The sequence below is a fragment of the Pan troglodytes genome, chromosome 12 (genome assembly GCF_028858775.2).
Source record: "Pan troglodytes isolate AG18354 chromosome 12, NHGRI_mPanTro3-v2.0_pri, whole genome shotgun sequence".
Taxonomy (NCBI): Eukaryota; Metazoa; Chordata; class Mammalia; order Primates; family Hominidae; genus Pan; species Pan troglodytes.
In genome coordinates, this window is record NC_072410.2 from 68,703,895 (window position 1) to 68,731,845 (window position 27,951).

Sequence of the window (27,951 nt, forward strand, 5' to 3'; positions counted from 1 at the left end):
ATGTCTCCTCCTAAAGTGTCACATCATCCTTGTCCTTAAAAGTTTTACCATGGCTGTTCTTGATCTTTTGAAGAGACGTTGTGACTGAAACACAGCACTGACTCTCAACTCTTAACAGACTCAGCATTTCATTTTGTAATTGTAATTATTCTAAAATAAAATTTATAAATCATATAACCTACCTATACTCATTACCTACACTGTGACAATTTTGCGGTTTTTCTTCTTAGATATATTCTGCCACATTTTGAAACAGTTTTGTCAGCTGACTACATGTGTTCATACTATTTTTAGAATGCTATTTTTATAATCAAAAGTGAAAGATTGCTTAATTTGTTAACTGTCTTTCAAATTTTAAACTCATGTGCCTTATGTTTTAGTCCTTACTGAAATCACTGCTTAGAGCGGCATGTGTTTCAACATGATTTTAAAAGCTAGTTCTATTGTTTGAAGCAAAGATTATCAACTTTCCTTTCTTCCCTTCCTCTTTACCTTTCCCATCCTCTCTTCATCCCCTTTCCTATCCTTGTTTCCCTCTTTTCTTCTCTTCCTTCCTCCTTCTAGCTTTCTGTCTGTCTTTTTGCCTCTAGGACAAAAGACCCTTTTTAGTCTCTTTATCCTCATCTCAGTCTACTTTCTACTGGAGAAAGAATTGGTAGTGTTTTTTATTCCATAGAAGAAGTAAAATTGGAAAGGAGATGAGTGTGAACTAATTGTTAGCGATATAAGAATTATTATTTACTTTATAAATGAAGCTTTTGAATCTTACAGACATGGTTTTATTTTATAAAACAATGTCCCATACACTTACTTTGAGTAGCATATTGCAAGTTATAGTATAGGCAACATACTAATGGTGTTGCTACTAACAAAATATGGGAGAATTATGCATAGGTATGCTTTTACAAATGGGCACAAACAATTCATATTTCAGTTGCTATGTGTATAAATTTGTTTATTTAGTATTACCACTAATTTGGTTTTTGTGGGTGGTAATAAAGGTTTTCATATTTGCATCATGAGTAGCTTGGGCCTACATAACTTGTTTACTACTTTTTAAAATTTATTTTTAAAAGTATCTATTCTCTTTTACATGTATTGTTCTAAGGGTATCATATAGTATTATATTTTCATTTTTTTCATATTAATCTACCTCTGGAGAACCAATTTGATATTTTATTTTTCTGGTATTTGTTTATGGCATTTGTTTCTCTATTGTTTTATTAAAGAGCTATTTGAATTGGTGCTCTTTAAGATACAGTTAAATCCTTTGTCCTCAGCTCCCCACACTCACCACATGGAAATGACATTTTCCAGACCTCTGTTTGGGGTTTCTTGGCACATGTGGCCATGCTTAGGAGTTTAAATTACTACCAGCAGCTCATGGATGATCTGTAATTACAAAATTTAATATGATAATCAAATGGTGAGAAAAATTTCTCCTAAAACTTGTTGAAATTTAAAAGATTTTATGGTTGTAAACCACGATTATTAATATGATATTTACAATTATTTTTTAATGTAGTATTTGGAGAACATCCTATTTATTTTAAAAATATTCTTTTATTTGGAAATTTAAAATTTTAACAAAATTCGGCTGGGCATGGTAGCCCACACCTGTAATCCTAGCACTTTGGGAAGCTGAGGTAGATGGATCATCTGACGTCGGGAGTTTGAGACCAGCCTGGCCAACATGGTGAAACCCCCATCTCTACTAAAAACACAAAAATCAGCCTGGTGTGATGGCGCATGCCTGTAATCCCAGCTACCCAGGAGGCTGAGGCAGGAGAATCACTGGAACCTGGGAGGCAGAGGCTGCACTGAGCCAAGATCATCCCACTGCACTCCAGCCTGGGCGACAGAGCCAGACACCCATCTCAAAAAAAAAAAATTTACCAGATTTTATTAATGATTTTGATAGTGTTTCTCACAAAAGTTGTTTCTGTGCTACAGTGTTCTTTCTTTAAAAACTGATCTTTTAAAAGCAATTTTAAAAAATACTTAGTTCAAGTTGATCAGGCTTATTGTCATTTAAAACAATTATGTATGCTCTTTTTACATGAGTGGTAAGGATTATTATAATTTCCTAACACTTGCCATAAAAGTATACTTTTTAAAAGTAATTTTAATGAAAAGTCAATGTGCATCAGCAAGGAAAATGCTATACTTATTATTTATACCTTTTTTTTTTTTTTTTTTGAGATGGAGTTTTTTTTGCTGTTGTTGCCCAGGCTGGAGTGCAGTGGCACAATCTGGACTCACCGCAACCTCCGCCTCCCGGGTTCAAGCGATTCTCCTGCCTCAGTCTCCTGAGTAGCTGGGATTACAGGTGTGCGCCACCACACCCAGCTAATTTTTTGTATTTTTAGTAGAGACGGGGTTTCATCATGTTGGCCAGGCTGGTCTTGAACTCTGGACCTCACGTGATCCACCCGCCTCGGCTTCCCAAAATGCTGGGATTACAGGCATGAGCCACTGCACATGGTGTATTTATACCTTTCTTTATGGTGAAATTATCTTGGCCCTAATTTTGAGTGAAGTGGCAATGAAAAATGACTACTTACTAGTTTAACTGAGCAATCAATATTAGATTTTGAAGATAAGATATGAGATGGATAATGTCTAACTCACTTATGGTGGATTTGTTTGGGTGTAGAGAAGGCAAGTATAACTGACTTCTAGATGAAGTGCCTGGCACAGGTTTAAGAAAAACAAATACTGTATAAACAGTTACCATTAAATTATAAAGGGATGAAGGCAGATATATACAGAATAGTCCATCATTACAGTTAACCAGTTCATTTATGAAAAAGCAAATATTATTCTGAAGTTAAATTTTAGTTCAAGAACTGTCAAGTGAAGCTGCAAGTACTTCTGGCTATGAGCAGCCTAGTTTACTCTCATCTTGAATATATCATTTGCTATACTTTTCCCTGGTTTAGAAGTGAATATTGTCCTGGTAGAGCCAAGGAGGCAGGAGGCATAAATCTGCAAGTTTATATGGTTCACTGTCTCAGTAACTGGAGGCGAAGACTATTGGTTTTCCTCAGGCTTATCTGTTAGTATTTGACATTTACTTTGTTAATGGCATCATAAGGAAATCGAGGTCCAGAGAGGAAAATTCACACAGAATCATTGGTTGAAACTGGAACAAGAGCTTAAGAACTGGGACAAGAACTCTCTTTTTACCCTTAATAATAGGGTGGCAGTTGGGGAGGAATTTCCTATTTTGATGTGATTTCCTAAATCATAAATTAGTAGCTACTCAGAGGCAGTAAGAGCAAAATAAGCACAAAAGTTTAATTCTTAAGGAAATTGAGAATACAATTTATTATGGCTAAGTATGAAATAATAATTAACATTTATTATCCTTAATTCTGGGCCATATGCCTGCTTTCTATACCTTATCTCATTTAATTTTTGTAACAGCTTTATGAGAGGTAGGTATTATTGCTCATATTGTTGAGAAAACAGCTATAATATAACTAGGAAGTAGCAGAACTGATACTCAAATTAAGATCTGTCTTACTCTAAGCCCAAACTGTAAACCATTATATGCACTACTGTGGCTTTCTTTTTCAACCTGATGTATCTTTTTAAAGAGGAAATAGAGTATAAGAAAACCCATCCAAAGCTTAGTTACTCTGTAGATCCCTTTTGATTTTAAAAAAAAAACAAGTGTTTTGAATTGTTATCACTTTAGTATTATACATTTCCAACAGTTGGAAAGTATTTAGTGATTATTCACTCCCTCTAAAAATTAGTGAAATGTAGTCTAGTAGCATCTAGCCTTAACCTTTTATTTTATTTTTAAACAGAAACATTGTTCCCTTCATCTTGAGAGATTACAAGAATCACAAAAGGTCACTATACAGATATCACAGGTTAGAGAGATTGTACCCTTTTCTGGATAAACATCATAAATCCAATGGTACAGGCCTTATATTTAAGAAGGGGTTGAAATTGACTTTATTTAGAGTAACTAAATTGCATTCCCACATACCCTAATCCTCTAATAAGTGAAGTGACTCTATCAAGTGTTATAATTAACTTCCTATTCTTCTGAAGCGTGAAGGGAACTGAAGAAAACGTAGCTTTGCAGCCTTTTATGACTTGCTTTCTAGAATCGTTTATGACATTATGCGAAAGTATGTTGGTGTAGCAAAGGTCGTATGTGAAAACAGCAGGTTTTCTGTGTAGCGCAGAACCAATAAAATATATGTAATGTTAATGAGAACACAAGCATTAGTACTGATAGAATTATGTATCTTATGCTCATTTTCATGGATAAACAGTTTACAATTTTAGAATTACCTTTTAAAAATCTGCATTTAAATTGAGTAATTTAGTTTAAAACTAGATGACTCTTTAAACCTTAGCTGTTAATTCTATACTTTGTTACTAAAAGAAGACCCAAGATCTGTGCTTTTTGTTACTCTGATATAAAATGTTTATTATTACAAATCAATAGACAGATAAGTATAAATATATATGAGCAGATAGCCTTTTTATAAGCACTTTGGAAATGCCCAGAAATAAAAATCATAGCTGTGGTCTTCAGGGAGCTTTAAACGTAGTTGGATAGAAGTTTGCCCTGTTTTTTTTTACTGGGCAAACTTAGATTTTCTCTAAACTGTGTTTTTGAATTGCTTAGCCTTTTCATAAGAAAAAGAAGAACCTCCCTCTCATGATCAGAGACAGTGCTTATTGATGGCCTTTTGGCCATGTAGTTTCTTTTTTATTTTAGAAGTCATCTCATGTGTTGTAATCTAGTTGCCTCTTCAGTTAATTTTTCTCTGAGTAGTTTTGAAATTAAAGAGGATTTCTACTGCTCCAAGTAATGAGATTATAGTTTTCCTCTCTTGGTTATATAATATGTTGATTATTTGTGATGAGTTTGCTCTCTGTTATTCCTTGGAATTTCTTTGCAGATTAGTTCCTAAACTTTCAGAGAAGTTGGATAGACTTCTGGACTTAAGAATTTCAAAAAGCTTAATAAGAAAGTGTCAGGTGGAGACATTGCCTGAAAGTTACTCCTTTCATATATATATATATATTTAAATATGTATTATATATATATATTTAAATATGTATTATATATATATATTTAAATATGTATTATATATATAAATTTTTTTGAGATTTGGGGAATTTTATTTTTACTCGTACATATCATACTGTAAGTAGTCACACACGTATTTTAAAATTCCAGCTCAAAATTATCTAGTGCTCCATTGTTTATATTGTTTGTTTGCATTTGACCGCTTGACTATGATCTAGTAAATATTTAAATATTCCATTTTGGTCATGTGTTTAAACCAGTACACATTGGCCTTTTTATTAAAAAAGAAATGTTGATTATAAATTCATACACACATTTTTATGTTGGTCTCCTGTATTCACTTGAGGCAACTACATGTTGTAAAGTAAGTTATAATTTTTAATGTTACTCGACTAACTTTATAAGTATCTGCTCAAAGAGATGCTATTGTTCTTTTTGATAATTGTTGCTGGCCGTAAAGTGCCTTGGAGGGTTATCGAACTCTCATCAATTGGTTGTGAAAGCTAATTTCTGATGGAAACACCCAGATTTTGGTCTGTCTGCTGCTTGTGTTTTGATGTAAAAGTATTTTAGTAAAAATTATTTGAAGTTTTAAGCCACTGTGTTGATAAATATGGTGTGTGGTCATTGCTGCCTACCTTGTAAAGACTGAAAACAATTTGTTCTTTTCCCAGTGTAACCTTTTTTTCCCTTTAGTTCATACCAGAGACAGTGAAATGAGGGCAAAGGAAAGAGTAGATTAAGGAGTTTAGGTAGTTAATCCTTGCAGTTCCGTTTGTATGAAAGGGAAGGCTCAATTATTACATGTAAACAAATAATACCTGAATGTGTGAGGTTATCTTAGAGATATTTATTAATTGAATTAGATATGTTCTTAAAATACACCAATCTAATTATCAAATGGCTTTCCCCCCCCAGTTCTGTAGAAAATATTCTCAAAACACTCGTGAAAAGCTGCCGACCGTAAGTAGCTTCTCAATTTATAAAGCCTCTTGTTGTTTCTGTGGGCTTTTCCACATCTTTAGTATGGTTTGAAGAGGAAATGAAAAGTATAAATAGTTCCTGACATTGTGATGTTAGTCACTGAGCACAACATACTGTTTCCAGTTCGTTAACTGAACTTCTCAGATTTCATTTAGAAATTTAGAAATTTTAAAGTCATCCATTGTAAAGTAAGAATACCATACTTTACATAAAATCATCTTTATTTGGAAACATTTCCTAGAGTATTGTTATTTGTTATTCAGATAAAAAATAGGAGTAATGCCAAGAAGGTGGTTCATAACTTTTTTCAACTATGTTCTGTAGAATATTTAAATATCCCATATTCTTTTCTTTTTATTTCAATATTTTTTGTAGAGAGTGGGGCCTTGCTGTATTGCCCGGGCTGGTCTTGAACCCCTGGCCTCAAGCAGTCCTCCCACCTTGGCCTCCCAAAGCATTGGGATTATAGGTGTGAGCCACCACTCCCAGCCAATTATCCTATATTCATATGATCAAAGATGAGTGTGGATAAAATTTAATTTTAATTTTTTTGGTTATCTTTAATTTTAATTAATTAAAGCTCAATTTTATGTACTTGAACTTTTTTGTGTTGTTATCAAGTTATTCTAAGACTGTTTAGATGATATGGAGTCAGTGACTCCTTTTTGGTGAAAAGCCACGTATTATATGCTTGTAATACTCATCTTAAATACATATTTAATAAATCGGATATTTATTGCTGACCTTCTGTATTACTCAATGTTGGGCAAATGTATTTTCGGAATATGAGATATCTGTCTCTCAAGCAACTTAAGGTTCACCCTGAGTCATAAGCCACCAATGAACAGTGTCATTTTATGCGAGGCAGTTACCCTCTTGGCCTGTGTTTCCTCACTGGAAACTTGATTATTACTTCAATACTTACTGGCTCATAGGTAATTCATAGAACTCCCAAGTTTTTATTTTGGATTACAGGGTTAACAATTGAATCAGAAAACTTAAGAAGGAGAATTGATCCTTGATATGTGAGATCTTTGAAGGTGGAGCATAGTTTGTTTTTGTTTTTTTAAAATTCCAACCTGTTACACAAAGACCTGACACATAAACGCTTTGTGAACTCAACAGAAGTATTCTTAGAAATATAATTTTATTTTTCACATAGAAGATTGCAGTATGATTTTAATTAACACAAGTATATGAAGATATAATAGGATTAATAATATGATGTGTGGGCCAAGCCTATAAGTCTCTTTGAAAGAGTTTCCCAACTTATTTGGAAAGAATCAGAATTTTTCATATGCTGTTTGTATTTTAAACCTCTTAAGGCTGAGTGTGGTGGTGCTCTCCTGTAGTAGCAGCTACTTGGGAGGCTGAGGTGGGAGGATCACTTCAGTTTAAGAGTTTGGGTCCAGCCTAGGAAACATAGTGAGACTCTGTCTTTAAAAAAAAAAAAAAAAAAAAGCCCGTTAAGGTGTATTTAGCAGTTATACATGTATCCTCTTTATTTACCTTCATTTTGTGTGTATACGCACACTTTGGATTTTAATTTTGTCCAGGGACACTCCTGTCCATATCATACAGTTATGGAATATCACAGCCTGTAGACCAGATCATCTAGTCTTCTCGTATAGGGGAGGACTCTGTGTTCCAAGGAAGGTAAATGGTTTATTCAACATGCCTAGAGATTGCTGTACTGATGTTCTCTTTCTCGTCTACTGGTAATCCTTTTCCTATTTAGACTGGATTCTTTTTGACAAGATTTTTTTTTAATTGTTACATAGCACAAAGGAAGTAAGACAAAAACTCTGTTTAATTTTGTAGGTAACTGAGTGACTTGTATTTTATCTGAGTTTTATCAACTTTATAGTGTTTAGAAAAATTCCCTTAGACAAGAGGAGAATTTACTTTATCCCAAGTATGATGGGGAATTTTTTTTTTTTTTGAGACGGAGTCTCACTCTGTTGCCCAGGCTGGAGTGCAATGGCGCAGTCTTGGCTCACTGCAACCTCCATCTCCTGGGCTCTAATGATCCCCCAACCCCAGCTTTCTGAGTAGCTGGGACTACAGATGTGCGCCGCCATCATGTCTGGCAAATTTTTTTAAAGACTGTGTTTTGCCATTTTGCCCAAGCCAATCTTGAACTCCTGGGCTCAAGTGATCCATCGACCTCAGCTTCCCAAAGTTCTGGAATTACAGGCATGAACTACTGCACCCAACTGGGGAATTTATTTTAGTATTGTGAAAGTGTGTGTTAGTTTGGACATTTGTAGACTGTGTTACATGCTATGACATATATTCTCCTCCTCCCCCAGCCTTTTGGTCAGTTATATATATTGCTGTTGTAGAGCTTTTAGCCAATAATCAGATACATGAAAACCTTCTTTTTTTATTAGATATTTTCCAGCAGATGCCACCGCTGAGATGCTAGAAGAATGGCGACCTTTAATGTGCCCTTTTGATGTAACCATGCAAAAGGCCATCACTTATTTTGAAATATTTCTTCCTACCTCCCTTCCTCCAGAACTTCATCATAAAGGTTTTAAGTAAGTATATTCATATCTTGACAAATTCTAAAAATACGGTAGGAAATACAGATAAAGAAACTAGTAAAGCAATAACAACTAGAAAAATCATTTTGCAAGTTCAGCCATTATTGTACTTCAAGTTTATTATACTTGAAGTGTGTTAAGGCTAAAACGGTTATAAGATTGAAAGTAAAGAGATGACACCCAAATAAGATGAGGGCTTTAATTTAAGAATTTAAGAGAAAGAAAAAATTGTCAGAAGGGGTAATAACAGGAAAACAGATAAAAGGAGAAGGGCAGGGAAAAGGAGGTAGAAAATTGAAAACAACTGTTAAAAAAGAATGGACAGTATTTAGTAATGAAGCAGAAGTTTAATTTGTGAGATCATATTTCTTAAATAAATTAGGAAAGGAATATTCAGACAAGAAATACTCCTTTGTTTTATTAAGTTTATAACTTCAGTATTGTTTTTTCTAGTTAACGTAGTTATCAGTAAGAATAATAGATTATAAAAAAGACAAAGCATAGCTGGCATTGAACCACTTTAAAATCACTTGCTATTCGTAACGACATTTTTCTTCTTTAGACTTTGGTTTGATGAATTAATTGGCCTTTGGGTTTCAGTGCAAAATCTCCCACAGTGGGAGGGGGTAAGTATCCCTTTTTCCCTTTTTTCCCCCCTATAGTTTTTTTTTTCTTTTTTCCCCCCCATACTTTTTTAACTTGGAGATAAATATTAATAGATCATTTGGTAAGTAACTTGAAGTTCCTTAGGATTGGCTGTTAGCCATGTTATGATCAGTTTCTTTTCAATTTTATATTATTTTATTTGTTGTATTCTAACAAAAGTATGCATTTATTTTGGTTTTATCAATATTTAGGAGTATAAGCATGTATTGTAAAATGCATGAAATGTAAGATCCCGTTGTTTTCTTTGGTACCTGTACTATCATGGTGCTGGACATATAGTGGATATTTTCAGCATATTTGTTGGATTAAAATTTCCTTTTCTATATTCATTGTGGATGGTGCTTTGTCATTTTTCTTTTTAGAAGCATTTTAACTGCAACTGATTTTAAATGCATGACATGAATCAATTTAAATTTGGAGGTTTAAAAAAAAACAAAGTCATAAACTATCTATTTAAGTAGATTGCACTAATGTTTGCCGAAAAGAACAAATGGAGGAGGGGTGTGACTATGACACTTAAACAATAACAACAAATGTATTAACTTTGTCCTTTTTGTTTACTTTCAGCAACTAGTAAATCTCTTTGCTCGATTGGCTACAGATAATATAGGGTACATAGATTGGGACCCATATGTACCAAAGGTAATTAACATTTTGGGGAAAAAAATTACAAAAAATAAACCAGGCATGGGGTGGTAGGCGCCTGTAATCCCAGCTGCTCGGGTGGCTGAGGCAGGAGAATCTCTTGAACCCAGGAGGCTGAGGTTGCAGTGAGCCAAGATTGCACTACTGCACTCCAGCCTGGGTGACAGAGCTTGACTCCGTCTGGAAAAAAAAAAAAACATTTTGGACATAAATACTATAGCGCCAACAACAATTTTATGTCGTAAAGGAGAAACGTTTTTTCTATGCCAATTCCAAGTGGCACATAAAATTTTCTTTGATCATTAGTAAAAACATATATAAATAATTTACAGGGCTGGGTCCAATTACCTTTTCAAAAGGTAATTAGACCATATTAAGGTATCATAAATGTGTTTTCTTGTGCAGGGTATGAACTATCAGTGTCAAAGTAATTTGGAAAGTACTAAGTATATTATCGAGAGCATCATACATTTGTACCTTCCAATGGATTTTGTGTACCGTATTTGGTTGCTCCTCTACAGTGCTGCCCACTTTTTAGATCACAGTATATATTTTCTTAGAGTAAATAAAGCTAGATGTTCCAGGTGTGTCTTCAGTACTATTTCACCTGTGGTAGAATAACCGGTGGAGCTTGAGTAGGGCTTGTGGGGGATATCCTGGTGATTCTGATGCACACACTTACATTAGAGCAAAGCTGGGGAGTAGCTGGATGCAGATGCTCTGTTTGCTTTTGCTTGTGGTGTCTTCCTGTGTTGTTTGGCCATTAGAAACTAATTGAGGAAGAGAAATCGTTTCTCCCCACCTTTGGGCCGCTACCTATTGGTAATGATAGAGTTGGAATATAAATTTAATTTTATTATAATTGTTAAGTGATTGACTAAAATACAAATTCTTAGGGAAAAATCAAATCACCATTAAAATTTTGAAAGGGAAAGCATTCTGCTAGAAGATACTTGCATTTAGGTTGGTGCTGTTGTGCATGCTTGACATGGAATAGGAGCTCAGGAAAAATTATTTGTGCATTTGGGACAAGAAAGAAGTCAAAATATTTCATGTTTAGCCACAGTATGTTCTTGTCTTTTTATATTTAGCCATAAATAATCACATTTGTCTGTTCTTTGGATACATGGACACAACTGCTTTATGTCCATGTGCCTCTGACCTCAGAGTGTCATACAGCACATCTGTTGATATTTATATGTAATTTTTAAAGAATAAAGCAACTTACTAAATACTATGTAATTTCACTTAAAAACCCTTGTGATAAAATGAAAATATCTTCAGTAACACTAATATACAGCACTTACTAAGCTAAAGAATTATTTTGATACCTGTAAATATCCTTAATTATTTTTTTCTTTTAAAAGATATTTACAAGAATTCTGAGAAGCTTGAACCTCCCAGTGGGAAGCAGTCAAGTGTTAGTCCCAAGATTTTTAACAAATGCTTATGATATAGGACATGCTGTAATATGGATCACCGCCATGATGGTTTGTAATACATTATATTTGTTTTCTGTAGTTTACGCCTATTTTGTGTTAACCTTACAAAAATTCTGGATAGTCGCAGAAGTTGATAATAGTGGCTTGGTTGGTGACTTGATTCTTGGATATTTTCTGATTTAGCAAGCTCATGTTTATCAAATCCAGAATATAGTGGTACCATTTCTAAATCTCCCTAACCGATGGACATTATAAATAGAGTCAAAAATCTAGGGTTTTGAGGGATTCACGATGTCTAACATTTTTACTGTCCGGGAACCAGACTTGTAGCCCAGAAGACTTTCCCAAGGTAGGATTACAACTCAGGATTTGTATGTGCTTAGACTCCATTACTTACTCACTGTTAATGTTCACATAAAACATTGCATTGAACATAAAGCTTACTAACAAAGTAATCTTAGTGAAGGGAGAGATGTGAAGGATTACTTTGTTGACATCATTAAAGGAAAGTGAAGACATATCAAGCTTAGATTTCAATGTCATCTTTCATATAAGAATATTAGAACAGCTTCCTATTATAATTATCTAGTTTATCATTCATATATTGCTTCTGCAGCTATTTCTTCATGAATTATTATTCTGTTTTACACGTTAGCTTGTTTCTGTGGAAAAGACAATTTTTTTTATTTAAAAGTTTACTTCTTAAACTTCATTGTAAGAAAAACAAATTTAAGCCCCCCTTGTTTTTGCCATTTTATTGTTACACAGAAAAATCCCATTTTTCTTAATCAGTAGGGGCAAACACTGAAGGATGTTTACTATCTTACATATGCAGTGAGTTGAAACTGGATTTTTGGGGGCTACAGAATTGGATAGTGATTAGTATTAGTTATTGTGTGAGTGAATTTTGCTCTGCTTTCTCACACAGTTCTCATTGGCAACTTCATTTTGTGTTAAGTGTGAAAATATGGCTGAGTGCCATGGCTCACATCTGTAATCCTAGCACTTTGGGAAGCCAAGATGGAAGGATAGCTTGAGCCCAGGAGTTTGAGACCAGCCTGGGCCACATGGCGAGACCTTGTACAAGAAAACAAAAGTAAAAGTAAGCACGGGCACGATAGCACATGCCTATGGTATTAGCTCCTCAGCAGGCTGAGGTGGGAGGATCGCTTGAGCCTAGGAGATTGAGGCTGCAGTGAACCATGTTTGTGCCACTGCACTCCACCCTGGACAACAGAGGGAAACGCTTTTTTTTTCTTTCTTTCTTTCTTTGAGACGGTCTCGCTCTATCGCCCAGGCTGGAGTGCAGTAGCGTGATGTCAGCTCACTGCAACCTCCACCTCCCGGGTTCAAGTGATTCTCCTGCCACAGCCTCCCGAGTAGTTGGGACTATAGGCGCCCACCACCATGCCCAGCTAATTTTTGTATTTCTAGTAGAGACAGGGTTTCACCATGTTGGCAAGGCTGGTCTCGAACTCCTGACCTCAAGTGACCTGCCCACCTCAGCCTTACATCAGGTTTTTTATGCCTGATGTTAGCATTCTTGGTGATTTTAAGATGATAATCTTAGTGATAAATTTTAGTATCCAGGTTATTTACTGCAGAACAGTAAAATACGCTGTTTGTTATCCTAAGTTGACAGGTATTTTTTTAGTTTTTTATGTTGGTTCAAGTAAGCTGCCCTTATTTGTAGTAGAATATTTTGAGTTGGTTTGCATGAAGTTCATCAGGGAATTGTTTTTGACTCTTATTTAAAGGTAGAATTTATTTTTGTCAGCAAGTTGACTATAAACTGTATTAGTGATTTACATATAGGCTTGGGCCTGTTGACCTCTGTTTTTACAGTATGATGTGGGTACTGACATTTTTACTCTTTTATCTGGACAGGGTGGACCAAGTAAGCTAGTGCAAAAACACTTAACTGGTTTGTTTAACAGCATCACATCTTTTTACCATCCTTCAAATAATGGGCGCTGGCTGGTGAGTAACTTCGTTTTGCATTATAGGGCTTGGAATTTTTAAAGATATGGTCATCCTTGACTATTGCCTATTGTGTGACCTGTAATACATTTTCTGTCCTTCATAGCTTTAGCTATATGTAAATGCTTACATTTAAATTAAATTACTGTGTGGGAGAGCATATAAATTAAATAAATAATATTGATGTGGTAACTGTTGACAACATGGCTCATTTTTGCAAAAAAATGGTAACAAAAATGCCTTAGAAGCATAGAACCAACTTTTCAGTTTTATCCTGTCATCTGTTTTTGTTGTTTTTAAGTTGTCCAGTTAAAATGGCTTTCATGTAATGGAAAATTATGTGCTAGAAATTTTTTTAGACTGGAATTTGAAACTCATTTTCATTAATTATTAGGAATAATTAATTGGTAACTTTTAATTCTATCTAGTTATGCTGTGCAGTTCTTTGTAATAAGATAATAAGAACTGTTATTTTTAAAATCTTTTCTCAAGAAGCTAGAGAGCAACCATGAATATCTATGTGGCAAAGTAGAACCTACTTCGAACTTTTTGCTTCTGTGTCCCCAGAACAAGTTAATGAAACTACTTCAGCGGTTGCCAAACAGTGTTGTTAGAAGATTGCATCGTGAAAGATACAAGAAGCCCTCTTGGTTAACTCCTGTGCCTGATAGCCACAAGCTTACTGATCAAGATGTTACAGAGTTTGTACAATGCATTATTCAGCCTGTCCTCTTGGCTATGTTTAGCAAAACCGGTAGTCTAGAAGCAGCCCAGGCTTTGCAGAATCTTGCACTCATGAGACCTGAATTGGTAATACCCCCTGTACTTGAAAGGTAAGTGGTTAGTGGGAGTCTCAGCCACAGCTAGGTTTTTCTTTTGGTCTGTTCAGCTCGATTCTCTTTTCTCCTCTGTGGCTTCTGTTTTGCTTTTTCGATGCTTATTCCTGTTCCTAGAGGAGAAGCAGGACATTTTAATGTAATGATTGGTAACTTGATAAAGATTTATTGGAGAGAAAAAAATTGAAATGAAATGGGTAACATACATCTTTTGGATTCTTCACACATTTTAGTTACCAAAATTATATGCTTATGAATTAAGATCTGGCCTTTTTTTTTAGATCAAAATGTTGAGTGTCACTAAGGATTGAGAATATGGCAGTGAAAGTGGTTTTTGGATTTCTTTTATTTCTTAGAATCAGTGGTAGAGAAGAAAATTGTGTTTATTATTTTCATGTATTATATATTCAGGTGTGTTGTTTTTACAGTGTAAGTTTTATTTTATTCATTGTGTTTTGTGTGTTGAAATGGTAAGGAAAACTCTTTACTTGCCTAGCCACTGTCACAGAATAGGTGTGGTATACTTACAAAGAGAGAGACAGCTACTTTTCTTTTTTTTTTTGAGATGAAATTTTGCTCTAGTCCCCCAGGCTGGAGTGCAAATCTTGGCTCACCGTAACCTCCGCCTTCCTGGTTCAAGGATTCCCCTGCCTCAGCCTCCTGAGTAGGTGGGATCACAGGCGCCCGCCACCACACCCAACTAATTTTTGTATTTTTAGTAGAGACGGCGTTTCACCATGTTGGCCAGGCTGGTTTCGAACTCCTGACCTCAGGTGATCCACTCGCCTTGGCCTCCCAAAGTGCTGGGATTGCAGGTGTGAGCCACTGTGCCCGGCCTACTCTTAATTTGAGAGCAATTTTTAAAGTAACTTGTTCAAGAGCAAATTACTTAAGCTTTCTGTTGTACCTCTGATTCTTCTACTATCTGAAGCTTTATGATCTCTTTCTAAATGTTTTTGTCAAATATAGAGGAGGAATGTTAGTTTTTAGAACCCAGAAGGATCTAGCCATTGAGTTCCATAAAAATTTGTCCAAGGTCCCTAGTGGTAGAATTCAGACTATAGCCTATTTTCTGACTTATTGTTGAGACAGAATAAGTGTTGGTCATATTTACTTGGGGAAGGGTACCGTGTTCAAGATCTTAACAAAAATGGGCCTCCATTATCTATAATTTTGAGCTGTTGATGCTGCCTTACCTGCCCTCATTGCCATAAATATTCAAGTTAGGCCGAACTTCATTTTCCCAACTTCTCCTATTTTTGCATATACATCTTGGGGCATTGAAACTCTTCCAGCATATAGAACTTAATTAGGAAATGGAGTTGGGGAAGATAGGCAGTTTCCTGTCTGTCTTCAACCCCCAGTATTCTTTGCTTATTGGCCTCCACAGAGTAGCAGAAGCCAACAGTTAATGTTAGGTTCCCTGATGCTCCCTGGAGAGGAGGGACTTCATCTGTTTGCTTAGCTAACATTTTGAAGTTTGGAGTGTTTTTGATGTTTCTTTAGTTCCCCTTTGCTTTGTTATTTTCAGCTGATTAATTATGAATAGTGAGCTAAGTTCTTAGTAGAAAGAACAAAGCTTATAAATAAATAGACCTATCACGTTTTTCTTTAGTCCTAAAATTTTGGACAAATGTAATATCAGCATATTAAGTGATATTGAATGCTTGGCCAAGATAAATATTTAATAGACCAAATTGACAATACAATGACATTTTTTGAGACTTTCAGTTGTAATTTGGTGCTGTTTTGAAGTGGCATCACCTTTTAAAATTTATTATTTATTTATTTATTTATTTATTTATTTAGAGACAGACTCTTGCTCTGTTGCCCAGGCTGGAGTGCAGTGACATGATCTCAGCTCGCTGCAACCTCCACCTCTCGGGTTCAAGCGATTCTCCTGTCTCAGCCTTCCGAGTAGCTGGGATTACAGGTGTCTGCCACCACGCCCAGCCAATTTTTGTATTTTTAGTAGAGATGGCGTTTCACCATGTTGGTCAGGCTGTTCTTGAACTCCTGACCTCAAGCAGTCTTGGCCTCCCAAAGTGCTGGGATTACAGGTGTGAGCCACCGTGGCTGGCCAAAGATTTTATTTTTAATAAAAGCAAAACTTTTTTAAAAACTAAAAATGTAGAAAAAAATTTTAGACACTTAGTTTTACATCTCCAAGAAAGCTTCTGTTAAAGAGTTTGGTATGTTTTCTCCATTAAAAAAAAAAAAATAAGCAGCTAGGCTGGCTCATGCCTTTAGTCCCAGGACTTTGGAAGTCTGAGGAAGATGGATTGCTTGAGCTCAGGAATTTGAGACCAGCCTGGGCAACATGGCAAAACTCTGTCACTACAAAAAAAATACAAAAATTAGCCGGGAGTGGTAACATTTGCCAGTAGTCCCAGCTACTTGAGAAGCCAAGGCGGGAGGTTTACCTGATCTGGGCAATGTGGAGGCTGCAGTGAGCTGTGATCAGGCCACTGCACTCCAGCCTGGGGCAGAGTAAAACCCTGACTCCAGGGTTGGGGGTGGTCAGGGGAAAGAAAGAGTAGAGTATCTGTAACTTGTTATTCCACTGACTGACCATTAGATTAGTATAACATAGATTAGGATGGCTGAAATCATGCAGGATCTATCAGTTGATGTTCTTTTGTTTTTTTTTTTTTGAGACAGAGTCTTGCTCTGTCGCCCAGGCTGGAGTGCAGTGGCATAATCTTGGCTCACTGGAACCTCCGCCTCCCAGGTTCAAGCAATTCTGCCTCAGCCACCCGAGTAGCTTGGATTACAGGCATGCACCACCACACCCCGCCAATTTTTGTATTCATGGTAGAGGCAGGGTTTCACCATGTTGGCCAGGCTGGTCTCAAACTGCTGACCTCAGGTGATCTGCCTGCCTTGGCTTCCCAAAGTGCTAGTGTTACAGGTGTGAGCCATCACACCCTGGCCTCTACCAGTTTGTGTTCTTTTTTCACTGTGGAATTGGCATGGAAAGAGTTGGTAAGGTAGCAGGGGATTGGGGACATGTGCAATAAATAATCTGTGTATCTTTCCTTTATTTGTGTACAGTAGTGTCTCCCCTTACTAGTGAGGGATGTGTTTGAAGACCCCCAGTGCATACCTGAAACCATGGATAGTACTGGACCCTATGTATACCGTGTTTTTTCACATACATGCATACCTGTGATAGTTTAATTCATGAATTAGGCACAGTAAGAGATTAAAAACAATCATAAAATAGAACAATTGTAAAAATATTGTTCAATGTAATAGAAGTTATGTGAATATGGTCTCTCATTCTCAGGACACTGAAATATTTGGTTAACCTTTGTTAACTGAAACTACGGAAACTACAGATAACGGGGCTACTGTAATTCTGTTAACTTTGATTGCAGATTTTCACTTTGAGTATTTTGCTAACTGTAAGCCTTTAAGTCAAAGTGCAGTTTATGAATTTATTATATTTAATGTATTATGGTATTATGCATATCTGTGATGGAGACTTTAAAAATTCTGTTTTCAAACTGTAGAACATATCCTGCATTAGAGACATTAACAGAACCTCACCAGCTCACAGCTACTTTAAGTTGTGTAATTGGAGTAGCCCGCAGTTTGGTATCAGGAGGCAGATGGTTTCCTGAAGGTCCTACACATATGCTACCTCTGTTGATGAGAGCATTGCCTGGGGTGGATCCAAATGACTTTAGTAAATGCATGGTGAGTATATTGGTGATTACACACTCCGTATTTAGGTAGGAGGCAAAGTAAACTTCTCAGTGACAAAAGGTTGGAGAATTTTGTGCATAAGCCTAATATAAATATGAAAATAAATGTTGTATAATTTAATTATTAAAGTAACAGTTGTTTATTTATTTATTTATTTTGAGACGGAGTCTTGGTCTGTCACCTAAACTGGAGTGCAGTGGCGCGACCTCGGCTCATTGCACTGTGATCCGCCTCCTGGGTTCCAGCAATTCTCCTGTCTCAGCCTCTTGGGTAGCTGGGATTATAGGCACACGCCACCACGCCTGGCTAGGTTTCGTATTTTTAGTAGAGACAGGGTTTCACCATGTTGGCCAGGCTGGTCTCGAACTCCTGACCTTAAGTGATCCACCCGCCTCAGCCTCCCAAAGTGTTGGGTTTACAGGTGTGAGCCACTGCGCTCGGCCGACAGCTAGTTAATTATGAAGAACCTTACAGTGTTCAATTCTAAATGAGGAATACCCAGAAAAACTGTTGTGGGATTTTGATCAAGATAATTTATTGGGGTAATTTATTGTAGTTCATGGTATACTTGTATTTCTGAATTAGAATTATGTAATGTTGAAAATCCTTTGTATGTTTCCACAGATCACATTCCAGTTCATAGCAACATTTTCTACTCTGGTGCCTTTAGTAGATTGTTCATCTGTACTACAAGAAAGAAATGACCTCACAGAAGTAAGGGTATTTTATGGTTATAAAAGGGCTAAGATGTTCTAATTATTATTGCATATGCATAGTAACACTTGACAGTTTAGAAACGACTTTGGAAGTAAAGTCACTATTTTGTGACTAGAATGGTACATATGGAGGGCCAGGACATCATTGGCAAGAGAGTCTACAGAGCACCCACCACAGGAGGTGGCTCAAAAATAGGCTGTTTCTATAAACATCTGACATCTGGAGGTGTATTTCAGTTTTATGTCACTTTTCAATGTTTTGTTAAGCAAAAGATGGTGATATTTTATTTTTCTATCATCTTAGGTTAGTAATAAATCTGTCCAAGGGATTGACATTTAATGAAGAAAGATTTTCTTCATTCATTTCTGTCTGGCTCTTTCAAAACTTCTTTCTTTCTTTCTTTTTTTTTTTGAGATGGAGTCTTGTTATGTCACCCAGGCTGGAGTGCAGTGATGTGATATCGGCTCACTGCAACCTCCACCTCCTGGTTCAAGCAATTCTCCTGCCTCAGCCTCCCGAGTAGCTGGGACTACAGGCGTGCACCACCACGCCTGGCTAATTTTTTGTAATTTTAGTAGAGACGGGGTTTCATCATGTTGGCCAGGCTGGTCTCGAACTCCTGGCCTCAAGTAATCTGCCCGCCTTGACCTCCCAAATGCTGAGATTACAGATGTCAGCCACTGTACCCAGCCCCCAGAACTGTTTTCTTTATTGCAAGCATGTTGCCCAGGCTGGAGTGCAGTAGTGCCATCTTGGCTCACTGCAGCCTCTGTCTCCTGGGTTCAAGTGGTTCTTGTGCCTTAGCCTCCCGGGTAGCTGGGATTACAGGCGTGTGCCACCACGCCCGGCTAATTGTGTATATGTGTGTTTTTAGTAGCAATGGGGTTTTGCCATGTTGGCCAGACTGGTCTTGAACTCTTGACCTCAAGTGATTCGCTCACCTCGGCCTCCCAAAGTGCTAGGATTACAGGCATGAGCCACAGTGTCTGGCCAGCTACCGTGCCCAGTCGCGAGCATGTTATTGTTTATATTTTTCTGGACATTCAGGTAGTGAGAGACTAGACTTTGCAAAAATCAGCAGTTTGAAAACTGAATTTATAATAAAGATACCTGCTTGACTTCTGTATTTGGCCCTTGTAAAATAACATTAATTTCTTCTTTCTTTGGTTCCTAGAAAGTAGTAGATGAAGTTGTTCTAAATTGAAAGTAGTAGATGAAGTCTAGCATGGTGCTGTTTCTCATAGTACCCAATATAATGGTTTAGTGTGGATACATTTGGCAGGCAATAATTGAGTTTTGTTAGTTCAGGAAAAAAAAAAAGGCTATATGTAATCTTTCTCCATATTGGGATATTATAGGTGGAACGAGAACTTTGTTCAGCCACAGCTGAATTTGAGGATTTCGTCTTACAGTTTATGGACAGGTGAGCTTGTAACCCACACCAACGTTTAGCTGAAATTCTAGAAAATGACTCTTCTATCCCAGAAAGTTTAGTTTATTTCTGCATTATAACCTTTATTTAGCTACTACTGGTGCTCCTGAAGTTATAAAAGGATAATCCATTTGTGAACCACGTAGAAATTAAGTAGCTATCACTTGAATAATTACGACAATAGAGAGTTACCTGATTACCACCAAAAATGTCAAACCAGATTTTAGTTGCTGAAATTATGCTTTGTTTGGATTATTTAGATGTTTTGGACTTATAGAAAGTAGCACATTGGAGCAAACAAGAGAAGAGACAGAAACTGAGAAAATGACACACTTGGAGAGTTTGGTCGAATTAGGTCTGTCTTCTACGTTTAGTACAATCCTCACCCAATGTTCCAAAGAAATATTTATGGTAAGAACATTGCTGCAAAAAATAAACTTCCAGCTTTTAAGTTTCATTTGATGTTTTAAAATTGACTTCAAGTTACTTTGTGTATAACATGCAGTTTATCATTTACATTCATACTAAAGTTTTAAAGAAATGTACAGTTGCTCATTATTTGCAAATTTCATATTTGCAAATTTACCTGTTTGCTCTAATTATTTGCAACCTGAGAATCAAGCTTTTGCGACTGACAAAAATTCAGTTACTTAAATTTGATCTCACATATGCCATGTGTTCTCAGCTGAGAGCAAACGAGGCACTCTGCCATCTTATATCCAGCTCCACTTAAATAACTGTCCCCTTTGCGATCTATTTAATGCCACTTTTTTACATTTTTGTGCTTCTTATTGGTGATTCTGCTGTTTAAAAATGTCAAAAATGGCTCCCAAGAGTTTAGTGTTTAAAGTGGTTGAGGGTTCCTAAGCATAAGAGAGTTGTGCTGTGCCTAATGGAAAAAACACTGTGCTAGGTAAGCGTCAACAGGCATGAGTTATGTTGCTGTTGACTGCGGATTAAATGTTAGTGAATCAACAATATGTATTAAATAAGTTGTCTGTAAACAGAAACACACTTAGGATTATGTATTGATCAGTTGATGAAAATGTTGTCACCATAGGTTCACAGGAACATAATCCTGTATTACCCCTGGGAGCAATGGTTCAGTATTTGCTAGTTCAGTGGTCACAGCAAATTTATAGAACATGACTACCATGAACAACAAGAAACAACTGTCGCAGGGGGGATAGCATTAGGAGAGATACCTAATGTAAGTGACGAGTTAAGGGGTGCAACACAGGATCATGGCACATGTATACATATGTAACAAACCTGCATGTTGTGCACATGTACCCTAGAACTTAAAGTATAATAAATAAAAAAAAGAAACAACTGTATTTTTTAATTTTACAATTAAAAACAATTACTCAACTGAGTTTTAGAAATTGCTTATGACATCACTCCCATGATAGAAATTAAATCCTAAGACTAACTGATGGATTAGAAGTAGTTATCTTCATAAGACATTCAGTAAGCATTCACTAATTCAATATTGGTTGGTACCTATTATCTGTAATGTGGTACCTATTATCTGTAGCCTTTAAGACTACACTTTATTTTCATTTCTGTTTCTTCTCCCATCATCTGTAATTATCACTGTTAAATATGTTAATCCTAGAAGCCAAACTGCCTTATAGCTGTGTGAAATAAATACTATGATTATGTTAGTATAAAGAAATGAACACAAATCATCTCTTATTTAACCAAAAAGAGTTGTTTATACTTTTCAGTATTGTTAACCCAGGTATAGAACTCATTCTTCCATTGAGCAAGTAAATTAAAGTTTTGTGACATGATTGTAAAATAAACAGACTGCTTCAGTTCTTTTAGGATAAGGATAGATGTCTAGTTTGTAGTTGTCAGGATGACAAATTGTATTAGGTATTCCAAAAAATTCCCTGTGTTATATTCAATTAGCCAGAAAGACAATTAAATTGCATTTGCTTCCACCAGGTATAATTTTATGTGTAGGGTTTCTGTGGCAAGTGAAATCTTGTACCTCAATTTTTTTTTTTTTTTTTTTTGTTAACTCTGTCACCTGGGCTGGAGTGCAGTCGCGATCTCGGCTCACTGCAACCTCCACCTCCCGGGTTCAAGCAATTCTCATGCCTCAGCCTCCCGAGCAGCTGGGACTACAGGCACGCGCCACCATGCCTGGTCAATTTTTGCATTTTTAGTGGAGACAGGGTTTCGCCATGTTGGCCAGGCTGGTCTTGAGCTCCTGCTGTCAAGTGATGCTCCTGCCTCAGCCTCCCAAAGTGCTAAAATTACAGGTGTGAGCCACCACATCCAGCCAGTACCTCAAATATTTTGTTCAAGTTAGGATCGTGGGCAAAGATTGTTCTTAGACCTGAATGTAACATCATTAAACAAATTCTTATAAAATCAGATGGTTAAAAATTGCCAATGGGCTTATTTTTGGAATTGTCTAAATATATTTATCATTTTCTTTTATGTTCTATAAGATGTTTAATTTTCTTAAAAAATGCTCATTAAACATTTTCATATCTTAACAGGTGGCCCTTCAGAAGGTTTTTAATTTTTCTACTTCACATATATTTGAAACAAGAGTAGCAGGTCGCATGGTGGCGGACATGTGCCGCGCTGCTGTAAAGGTGAGTTTATTTTTTTGAACTGATGTATTAATGACTCAACAATCAACTAGTTTATATGGTTAATTATTAGAGGTGCTTCTATGCTTAAAATGCATAGTTCTTTCAGTAGCTGCTTATTTACAGCCTTTTACTGCCACTGAAAATATAATCTTGTATATATTTGCCTTTCAAAAAAACCTTACTTATACAAATACATTTTCAGTGCTGCCCAGAAGAATCTTTGAAGCTCTTTGTTCCCCACTGCTGCAGTGTTATAACTCAGCTTACAATGAGTAAGTCATAAGGTCATTATTCTCTCTTTACAATTTTGGATAAGTTTTTTTCTTGGTTTCTAAAACTCTGTTAATGAACAACAGATTCTTTTAGCTTCACAATATTTTGATTGGCAATTTGGGGAAAATTTGTCTCCAAAAAAGATATCATCCAGGTTGGCAGTAGCTTAAAAATGTTACTTTATTAATATTCTTATACAACCACCATTCAGAGGTTACCTTCAAAAATATCAGTTGTTTTGTGAGATATAGAGGGGCAGAAGTCTTGGTTGGTGTGTTTATTTTCTTGAAAATTCTGTTTCTACCTCCTTTTGGAACAAGCTCAGCTTCATGAAGAAGAAATAAAAAGTCTTCCTAAAAGAGGTTTTCCTCAGCTACTGGAAATATTAAATAGAAGTATTTAAAAATGCTGTATTTAGTTGAATGCATAGTTTTTTCCCCCTAATAGTATTTTGCTGTTTTTAGATGATGATGTATTAAATGATGAAGAGCTAGACAAGGAATTACTATGGAATCTTCAACTTTTGTCTGAGGTATTGTAAATCTTTGGAATAAGAAACATGACTGTGAAAACACTGACTTGCTTTTAGGATTTAGCTCTTTCTGACAAAATGACTTTAAAACATATGAAAAGTCAGAGTTTTGGAAATTTGATGAGGCTTCAGAAGATCAGAATATGTCATACTCTTATTGTCAAAGGAGTGGTGTAGTTAATCACTGCATGTTCAGCCATCTACTTAGTTTTACCAGTTAATTCTAATATGGGTAACTCATTAATTGAAAAAGTTGATCGGATTTTGGAATTTTTTTGGTCTACACTTTAAATTTGGCCATCAATCAAACTTCAGTTTTCTTTTCTTTTTTCTTCTTTTTGTCTCACTATCGCCCGCGCTGGAGCGCAGTGGCGCAATCTCGGCTCACTGCAAACTCCGCCTCCCAGCTTCACGCCATTCTCCTGCCTCAGCCTCCCGAGTAGCTGGGACTACAGGCATCCGCCACCACGCCCGGCTAATTTTTTGTATTTTTAGTAGAGACGGGGTTTCACTGTGTTAGCCAGAATGGTCTCAATGTCCTGACCTCGTGATCCGCCTGCCTCAGCCTCCCAAAGTGCTGGGGTTACAGGTGTGAGCCACCGCGCCTGGCCCAAACTTCAGTTTTCTTTATCAGTTTTTTCAGAAGTTTAATTAGGGCCGGGCGTGGTGGCTCACGCCTGTAATCCCAGCACTTTGGGAGGCCGAGGCGGGCGGATCACTAGGTCAGGAGTTAGAGACCCTCCTGGCCAACATGGTGAAACCTTGTCTCTACTAAAAATACAGAAATTATCTGGGCATGGTGGCGTGTGCCTGTAATTCCAGCTACTTGGGAGGCTGAGGCAGGAGAATTGTTTGAATAGAATAGACTCTTTTGAAAGGGATGTTACTATGGTGCATGAAAGCTTAAGCTCAGAAAATGTGTTTGATTTTAAAAAACAATTAATTATTAGAATGCAGTTAAAGTGACAATCCTAAAATTAATTAAAGTCATTTAGAGAAACACTATGTTAGTGGCCAAACATTGAACTTTGCATTAATGATTAGTTCTTGTTCTTTTAACCAAAATATCTTCAACTATTTTTTCCCTCCTTTTAGATTACTCGAGTGGATGGAAGGAAGTTGCTTCTTTATAGGGAGCAGCTTGTAAAGATTCTCCAAAGAACCCTACATTTAACCTGTAAGCAGGGTTACACTCTGTCTTGTAACCTTTTGCATCATCTTCTCCGTTCTACCACACTTATCTACCCTACAGAATACTGCAGTGTGCCAGGTGGCTTTGACAAGCCTCCTTCTGAATACTTTCCTATCAAGGCAAGCATTTTCAGTACTTTAGGATTCAAGAATATGTTGATTTTTTGTTTTAAGGGATTCAAAGTGTTATTTTTTCTTGCATATGTTAGTTTTTTATTTTTAAGATAGATTATTGAAACTATTATTGAAATATGTGAAACTTGTGCTGTCTCACTTTGCATGGAACTGAAACTCTAGTTTTCTTTCCTATTGATATGTGAAACAACTTGGTATATATTCCTTATCTAATGTCTATAGTTCAATATAATTTTATTGCTAAACTAAGCCTCACTTAAACTCATCATCACTCTTACAATATCACTCTTAGAGCAAACTCATATTATAATGAGTACTCTTCGGGGAGACTTTTCAGGAGTGATAACGAAGAGGCAGTAAGATGTTGTTTTCATGCTACTTTTTTGTATGTCATTTGCTACCTTAGGTTTGGATTATGTGTACATTTTCTTTTAAATTTTAAAAATTGTGTATATGTATGTGGGTTTGTTGTTGTTGTTTTTATTTTCTCAACTTGCTGAGTAGATGCTGTTCTCTTCTAGGACTGGGGCAAACCCGGGGACTTGTGGAATCTGGGAATCCAGTGGCATGTTCCTTCTTCAGAAGAAGTGTCTTTTGCCTTTTATGTTTTGGACTCCTTTCTTCAGCCTGAGCTCGTCAAACTCCAGCATTGTGGGGATGGAAAACTTGAAATGTCTAGGTTGGTTTTATTTTATAATTAGAGTTATTCAGTTGCAGACTAAAGAAGTCTTTTATGGCTTTATCTGTGGCATATCTCATGTATTCATTTTCAATTGTGTTTTGAAAATCTGCTATACATGTACTTAGAAAATCATTTAATATAATGTTGTATAACAGAAAATTTAACAACACTTAAACATTTTAAACCCAAAAATTGTGGGTTTCTTTTTCTAATTTTTTTTATTACCTTCTACTTAGCAATTTCACTTGTCTTTTGGAAGGTGTGTGTAGACATGCCTCCTTTGAAAGGAATGCCTCTTTTCCTAGACTCAGCTAAGATTTTATTGGGTTCTCAAAATTTTATTTTAAGAATTATTTTTATGAGATTTTTTTTCCCTCTCCCACAGGTATTTAACAAGAAATAAGTATTTGAAACCATTAGACTTTCATAGTTTGAAAGTTTCTAAAATAATAGCAAGAAAATTAATGTATCAAACACCACAAATTTTTCATAAGCAGATTTAGGAATGCACTTGGAGAAGGAAGTGTGACTGACTAACATCAACTCTGTCGTACTCTGAACTGCTTTTTGGAAGTAAATGTTTAGTCCCATTTTTAAAAGATGGAATAAGCTGGAAGATCTTCTGTAGCATTATTTCCTCTTTTTGTTAGTGGCAGTGGTCTTTGGTAAAGGGATGCTTAAATTAACAGTTGTTTCACAAAGGGCAGTTAATTATTGTTACTTGTGATTTACTTAGAGCCTGTTTAAATGTAAGCAGGCATAGTGTTAGCAATAAATATATATTTAATTGTTCTTCACTGTTAAGTTGGTAAACTGAAGACATTTGCTATTTCTTTACCTTAATCATTTATATCCCCACATGAGAAAACTTCTGTGCTAGGCTCTAGCAGGCTTATTAAATAGGGATTTGGAAATATGAAAATGTCTTTTTTTTTTTTCTAGAGATGATATTCTACAGAGTCTGACTATAGTGCACAACTGTTTAATTGGCTCTGGAAACCTCCTACCTCCGTTGAAAGGAGAGCCAGTTACTAACTTGTAAGTAAAAATAACTGTTTTCCACTTAACATATGTTTTAAGTCTTAGTCACTTAATGAGTTATTGGTTTGTTGTTGTTATTGCTTTTATTTCTGTATCACTTTAACCTTTTTATTTGTCACTGTTAAGGTCAAAAATACCAGAGGTACAATTTAGATTTATAAACCTGAAGGCTTTATTCAGATTTTCACATGGTACCAGTATAGAATAACTTTAGGTATTAATTTTAAAATATCAAATGTGGAGATATTAATTTAGTCTGTTAGTTTACTGAGTTAATTAAGATAAATACTGTTCTTTTAAAAAGGAAAAATACTGCTTTCTTTTGACTGTAGCAAATGTTGATTTAGAATTTTGTAGCAAAAAACTTTAAAAAAAAAGATTTCTTCAATCTTATTCATTATGATTTTGAATTGGTTTTATGATTTTTTAAGTGCTTTTCAGAGTATTATTACTTCGAATGAATAGCTAAATTGAATCCATTGTTAGCTCCGCCATTTAAGGTGAAAAAAAATTAAGTTAGAATAAAATCAGCAGAGGCCCAGTGCGGTGGCTTATGAGGCAGGCGGATCTTTTGAGTGCAGGAGTTCGAGATCAGCCTGGATGACATGGCAAACCCGTCTCTACAAAAAAATACAAAAATGAGCTGGACGTGGTGGCGCATACCTGTAGTCCCAGCTGAGGTGGGAGGATTGCTTGAGCCCAGGAGGCAGAGGTTGCAGGGAGCTGAGATCATGCTGCTGCACTCTAGCCTGGGCAATAGAGTGAGACCCTGTCTCAAAAAAATTTTAAAAAAGAAAAAGAATAAAATCAGCAGTATATATTAATTTTAGCTTAATTATTAAGCAGATAGATAATAATTTAAATATACTAAGACCATTTTTTTCAACGTCAATATCTTGTTACTAAGCAAGTTAATGAAATCACATGTAAATCACATTCAAATGAGTAAGTGCCCTCTCTTCCCTCTCAAAAAACACAAAGGGGAAAATGATTTACTGATTTTCCAACAAAAACGTTAAAAAGCCTCAAGAAGTGGTTTCAAAATGTGGCTACATGTCTTTCCCATACTTTGTGTAGTCATTGTTTGGAGTCATGCATTTCCCATTTTTTTCACTCCAAAAACTGTCCTTAGGCATTGAACTTTTTAGATTATTAAGTTTAAGAAGGAGAAGTTAGGGTCATTTCAGGTAAGGAAATCTGTTATAAGTGTGTTTAGGAATTTGCCAAATTCTTTTTAAAGAACTTTTGTTTTTCATTAGTTTTGTTGTTTGATATAAGCGCAGTTGTACCAGAATTCATTTTTGTTAAAAAAGATTGATTTTGAACAATTTAAAAATAAGAGGCTTCAAAAATTGTTTCGATTTTCACCTATGATCTTAACAGTGTGTAATACAGTAAGAACTTGACCCTTTTATGGCAGGCAAAAAGCTATTTCATACTTAACAAACTTTGCACATC

The 27,951-nt window shown here is 36.0% G+C and overlaps 1 protein-coding gene across 17 annotated transcripts in view; it reads left to right on the forward strand.

Annotated features, from left to right (window-relative positions):
• Positions 1–27,951, forward strand: part of PSME4 (proteasome activator subunit 4) — a 110,357-nt gene that overhangs the window by 24,906 nt on the left and 57,500 nt on the right. For 11 of the 17 annotated variants that reach the window (XR_001715772.4, XR_010149529.1, XR_008546395.2 and 8 more), the window contains exons 4-21: positions 3,819–3,884; positions 5,981–6,025; positions 8,440–8,589; positions 9,158–9,221; positions 9,829–9,903; positions 11,274–11,396; positions 13,236–13,328; positions 13,896–14,161; positions 17,680–17,866; positions 18,500–18,589; positions 19,951–20,015; positions 20,285–20,435; positions 22,541–22,639; positions 22,842–22,911; positions 23,377–23,444; positions 24,540–24,755; positions 25,292–25,449; positions 26,395–26,490. Coding sequence is in view for 11 of the 17 variants with exons in the window: in XM_016948510.4 (XP_016803999.1) it covers positions 3,819–3,884; positions 5,981–6,025; positions 8,440–8,589; positions 9,158–9,221; positions 9,829–9,903; positions 11,274–11,396; positions 13,236–13,328; positions 13,896–14,161; positions 17,680–17,866; positions 18,500–18,589; positions 19,951–20,015; positions 20,285–20,435; positions 22,541–22,639; positions 22,842–22,911; positions 23,377–23,444; positions 24,540–24,755; positions 25,292–25,449; positions 26,395–26,490 (2,082 nt within the window). In the remaining 6 variants the exon portion in view is untranslated. The remainder of the gene's footprint in view (positions 1–3,818; positions 3,885–5,980; positions 6,026–8,439; positions 8,590–9,157; positions 9,222–9,828; positions 9,904–11,273; positions 11,397–13,235; positions 13,329–13,895; positions 14,162–17,679; positions 17,867–18,499; positions 18,590–19,950; positions 20,016–20,284; positions 20,436–22,540; positions 22,640–22,841; positions 22,912–23,376; positions 23,445–24,539; positions 24,756–25,291; positions 25,450–26,394; positions 26,491–27,951) is intronic. The other 6 variants (XM_003309012.5, XM_016948512.3, XM_063789863.1 and 3 more) reach the window with 4 other exon arrangements.